We start from the raw sequence: 6010 nt of genomic DNA on the forward strand, positions 1-6010 counted from the left end.
AAAGTTTGCAGACTATCAAGGATCAAACCTCTACCAATCTAAAACTAATTATAAAACTCTAAGCATATATAAGTAGATATTTCTAAGCATAAATGACAATCAACAATACAAAACCTAACAAACAAGTTTGTATTATAATGTATGGTGTTTTCATGTTTGTTGGTTTGTTTTAATTTTGTTTTATTTTGCGGGCTGGTTATTAGATGCTGCTCCAGCCACCCAGAGAATCCCCCGCCGCCCCGCCATCTCTTCCCTGTGCCGCAAGCAGCAGGCGAACCTCGCAAATAAAGGGCGCCCTTATTCCCAGCAAATGGCTGTAAGAACACCGATCGGTGCCTATGCCATCCCCAAAATGCGCTGGCTGTCGGGGCAGCATGAGTACGAGCAACATTTTTCTTTTTGCTGCCGCCCCCGACCACGATGCCACCCCAGGCAACCGCCCGTGTCGTATCAAAAACCGCTACTGGATATAAACCAAGTGTAGGTGTAGTTTATTTTTGGTATGCTGACTTTTTCGTACTGGGAACTAGCTAGCATGAAGGAGTTTTTATACACTTGGGTGGGTGCTATGATGTTACTGATGTTAAATTTTGTTTTGTTCATAAGGTTAATTAGTAGAGTTGTCAACCGTCCCCTAAAAATGGAATTGTCTCATATTCAGAGAAAATATTACGCGTTTCGTATTGAGGTGAAAAGGAAACCGGGATGTCCCGTACTTCAGCTACAATGAAAAAGAAACAAAGCTGGAGTTATTCTGTGTGTTTGCTGCACAGCTGTCTAATCTTATCTCATTCTCTCCCCCTCCCTCTCCTGTTTCTACTTCAATCATGAAACTGATCAATGATCAGCTGATCGGCTTTTCTGTCGCAAGTCCTGTCTCTCTTATTTGTTTATCGCCCACTTTGCGCCAGAAAGAAGAAACCAGTGGATGTCATGCTAAACAACAGCAGCAGGTTTAAACTTGATCAGTTGTTGTTAGAATTTATTTAATATCACTTTTATATTAATATCACAGCAGGGTGAAAAGAAATGAAAATGAGATTGATTTTCTCCTCAGACATTGAATTAAAGCACACAGGAAGTGATTATGAATGCAGGTTCATGTTGGATCATTATGTGAAGTTTACAGGATTCAGACTGGAAATGTAAATTCTCTTTAAGGCTCTAAAACAGCGCTTTGCTCCTTTTAATCCCTTTCCCTCCTTTATTTGTCCTGACAGTGAGCGCTCTGAATCCACACACACACTTTCAGTTCTTCTTCTGCTGTAAATGAAGGACAAATGAGCTGATTAAACAAGCTCAGTCATTACAAATTTCTGCTGATGTTTTCATGTGAAGCAGTCGGAGATATTCCTCTGGTGGACGACACGCACTGCTTTGATAGTAAATAAAGCTCAGAAATTTTTCCTTACCCCTGTCAACACTAATTTATCTCATGACTTTGAATCCCCCTGAAGATCCTGACAGTGAAGCACGTACATAATACTCCAGCCTTTCAACTCTGAGCTTATTTAGTTCTATTAATACACTGAAATCTCATTTGTGTCATGAAGAAAGTCTTTAATCAAACAGAATTCAAAGATCAGAAACATTTCATATATGGAGTTAAACATGAATCATTGTTTCAACAACATATTTATTGTTGTCATAAACAGACAAGAAGACAACAACAAACTGCTCCTCCCATTCAACACATGTCAGTCCATATCCCAGCAAACTAAATCATCTCCATTTACATCAAATAGAAACATGAATCACTTGTAATGATTAGAAACTTGATAGAATTTCAAATCTAGTTTGGGGAGTCATTCAGTGAGAAACAGTGAAATGATTTTCCATGTGAAAAGGTGGACAGCAGAAACAGAAAGAAACAGCTTCAACTCACTGACAGGAAACAACATTAGAAACATCATTGAAGGGAATCTCTGTCCATAGATAGAGCTTTTCCTCCTAAGGCATGGGCACCAATAAGCAGAGTTCATCCTTTAACATATAACAAAATTAAAATATTCTCATGCATGATCAACGGGCAATCACGGTACCGGCCAGAGTACCGGGAGTAGTTTGGAGAAACAAGAAGACGCAGAGACTGTTCTAGGTGTCATTCCAAACTGACTCAAAGTTTATTATTTTTGTGTAACAGTTTTTATAGACAGACAACAAGCTTCAGTTTCAGACCCTGCCCACTGGGTGGGGCGGCGTCCTGACAGTTGAATTCCTTTGTTCAGCAAGGGCAATAAAAAAAGCACTCACAAAAAACAATAAATCTTTACCAAGATCTTCTACATCCTGAGTTCTGACACAAAAACCAGATGGTCTTCACATAAACATTTTAAGCAAGGTAAAAAGTGATTTGTTGGTGTTTTCCCTCCTATTCCAGCATCCACTTTCACAACATAAATTCTGAGTTGACAGGGCAAGAGAAAATAACGGTTAACATAAAGAGCTTTGTTAAGTTACAGAATCTTCAGTCTAATATTATCATACAAGTCCATTAAACACTAGACATTTAGAATCCTTTAATGATATAAGTTTGCACAGGGTAGAATACTGCATGTAGTTATTTGCATTAGAAAATGTTTAACCATATATACCTAAAGGCACATAATCAATGATATGTGATCTTTAGCTTCACTGAGGAATGCACTCAAGGAATGCACTCTGTCCCAGTTTAAGTGCCTTGTTTACATATAGATGAACTGCTGGATTTTCCAAACCAGCAGGCCAAAAAAAAAGGGTTACAGAGAAAGAAAAAGACAACTAGTAAATGGGCCTTATTGAGTAACAGTTTTCCTGTATAACAAAACAATATCCTGTAAATGCTAACCGTAGTGCTAAAATTCCCAACAATCATCATCCTCAACTCATCTGCTGCACTGACACTGACACCTTGAACGGACACACCTTCACTTTACCACCAGTGCTGATATATGGAAACATCCTGTGAGTGAAAGTGTGTGTGAAGGTGTGTATGTGTGTGTTAGTATCAGGATCAGAGAACGACAGCTTTCCTCTGTTCCAGTCCAGATTCACTCTGATCCTCTGGAGCTTCTTCTTTACTGAGAGAGCAGTGGATCCAGTTAATGGTGAACATGCTGAGTATTTACCTTTGTAAAACCCTATTCTCCATAATCCAGACTTTATGTCTCCCTTCCTCACAGACTCTGCTAACACACCCAGTCTCCACCATGTACTGTCTCCAACTTCAACATCCCAGCTGTGAGTCCCTGAGTTAAAGCCCTCAGAGCCCAGGACAGAGCAGAACAAATCCATCCTCTCTGGATTATCAGGAAGCTGCTGCCTCTCTCCTCCTCTCACACTGGTCAGATCTTCAGACAGGAAGAGTTTTGGATGAGCAGTGTTTGGGTCCAGAATGAGAGGAGTGTAGGAGACCATGTCCTTCATGTTGTTCCAGATGTTGAAGGTCAGGTTGCCCAGGTGTTTGGCCTGGTCTATCAGAGCTCCTGAGGGCAGCTGTGGATCATCCAGCAGGGGGCAGCGCTGGACTCTTTCCACTGCAGCCTTGTAGTTGTGCAGGAATGAGACGTCTTCAGCTCTCAGCTCCTCCTCTGTGGCTCTGACTGTGTCTGAAAGAGCTGCTATCTCTCTGCTCAGAGCCTCCATCTTCTCCTTCATCATCCCACTCTTCTGCTCCTCTTCCTCCCTCAGTGCAGCCAGCCTGGCCTCCTCTTCCTCTGCTAGAAACTGGTGAAGCTTCTTAAACTGCTCCTTAATCTGCCTCTCTGTGTGTCGGGCCTGGACCTTAATGTGTTCTGCTGTTTGATCAAACTTCACTTGAACTTCTTCACAAACCTTTAACTTCTTCTTTAAGGGCTCCAGAGTTTCCTGAAGTTCCTTCTTGTGCTGTTGTGCAGCTTCATCGATGGGTCTGAATCTGTGATTGGTGTGATTTTCTGAGTCTCTGCAGATGACACACACTGGCTGCTGATGGTCCAGACAGAAGAGTTTGAGTTTCTCAGAGTGCAGACTGCAGAGAGCCTCTGAAGCTCTCTGATCTCTCTTCTGTAAGAACGACTCACACAGGTTCTTTAAAGCCAGATTTGAAGGTGGATCATCCTTTGAACATCTACTCTTACAAACTGGACACTCACATATCCGTTTTTTTCTCCACCATCTCTTCAGACAGTGTTCACAGAAGCTGTGGCTACATGACAGAATAACAGGATCTCTGAAGACCTCCTGACAGACCGGACAGCAGAGATCCTCCTCTGATCTGGAAGCCATTGAGTCTGTGAGTGGATCTGAAAACAGCAGACAGGAAGTACAGTCAGTCCTGGCTCCCCTCCCTCCTCTACCACCTTCACTGAAACTTCCTTTGAGTCGTGTTTTTGCTCAAACTCACATTCAGTGTGTGGAGCGTCAGCAGCTTGAAGCAGCAGTGTTGGAGTTTTCCACTTTTCTCTCCTGTAGCTGGACTCACTCAGAGGAAGCTGCTAGTTTGGTCTGAGCTCAGTCTGATCGTCTGTGCGTCTCTCTTTACTGAGAAAGAGGAACAGCCTGTTTCCTCATTTCTCTCAGGTGAGTGACGTGAGAAGGCGGAGCTTCATTAAATTTCCACTTATTTCACTTAGCTGGGCCCACATCCTCATTTTAGGTTTGACAGCAATTTTAGCATGAACTGAGCTACGATTTGGGAAAAGCCTTGGAGGGGACTGGCGGGGGGCCTGGTAGATCTCGATGTACTAATTAGAAGTGAAGAAGTGAAAGGATTCAAAAGCAGAAGAAGGGTGGGGCAGGAAAACAAGAACAAACAGCTTGTATAACTGGGGGATCATATATAGATATGTTTGTGTAGATAGTGTTTGGAGTCGTAGGCCTGCACCTAAAAGATATTTTATCTCCAAAAATGTGAGTGTGAAAGCAGAGTGCAGATAGCAAAAAGCCATTGACATGATGCTAAATCAATATCAGGCAATTCCGTTCAATTAACATTGAAATCTGACATTGATTTTACATCACTTTTGCATCCTCAATTTACGGTGGCCCCTAGAGACAAAGCACGTACAAACTCCAAAACACTTGCAAATTCCAAAACACTTGCAAATTCCAAAACACTTGCAAAATCCAAAACACTTGCAAAATCCAAAACACTTGCAAATTCCAAAACACGTACAAACTCCAAAACACTTGCAAAATCCAAAACACTTGCAAACTCCAAAACACTTGCAAAATCCAAAACACTTGCAAACTCCAAAACACGTACAAACTCCAAAACACTTGCAAATTCCAAAACACTTGTAAATTCCAAAACACTTGCAAAATCCAAAACACTTGCAAATTCCAAAACACAACGGAAGTGCTCCAGGACGCTAGGGGCAGTGTTGAGCTCAATTTGCAAAATAAACGGCAAGTTTGTCTGTATGGGACGGTCTAGTCTCCGTCTCGCTTCCCAGGTTGCCTAGCAACCATGATACTAACCGCTGGAAACGTGTCATACAACTTTGTTTGACAGAATTGAAGGAGAACATATTTTGTTAATTTGTTTGTTTGTTTCTACAAGAGCTTTGTGTGATTTGATAAGTATCTGAGGCTGAGACCACAGGACAGTAAAACATGATTTTTGGGCTTCATTTCTGTACTGAACAGTCATTTAAGATTAGTTAGTAAATAACAATTAGCTAATGTTTTCATGAGACTAAAGTCATATCACTTTGGTAATGTAAATATAATATGGCCAATATTATTTTAATCATTATTAGCTATTACAGCAGTGAACATGAACTCTGTGCCAAATATTGAGCCTCAGTACAGATTCAAGTTGCAGTTATTTATATGTCCTATCACCTTAAATCTTCACTCAAGACAAGTATCTTTGACAGTGTATATATAGGTGTATCATATATAAGAGACAAATGTTGTTCCTTCAGTATGTTGGCATTACTAAATTTGGCTCATTGCTTACATATATTTATAAAAAGAAAATGTACAAGCTGTGATAACTGTTTCTGATAAAATGAAGAGTAGACTGATATATTAAATATTCCTTTAT

General features: G+C 40.8%; 1 protein-coding gene across 1 annotated transcript; it reads right to left on the minus strand.

Annotated features, from left to right (window-relative positions):
• Window positions 1-2567: 2567 nt before the first annotated feature.
• On the minus strand, window positions 2568-4262 carry LOC309703637 (nuclear factor 7, ovary-like). The gene has a single exon (XM_082528565.1). It carries the CDS (start codon window positions 4243-4245, stop codon window positions 2860-2862), a length of 1386 nt encoding a protein of 461 aa, XP_082384691.1. The 5' UTR covers window positions 4246-4262; the 3' UTR covers window positions 2568-2859.
• Window positions 4263-6010: the final 1748 nt, after the last annotated feature.

Source organism: Aulonocara stuartgranti (genome assembly GCF_965226115.1).
Source record: "Aulonocara stuartgranti genome assembly, chromosome: 3".
NCBI lineage: Eukaryota > Metazoa > Chordata > Actinopteri > Cichliformes > Cichlidae > Aulonocara > Aulonocara stuartgranti.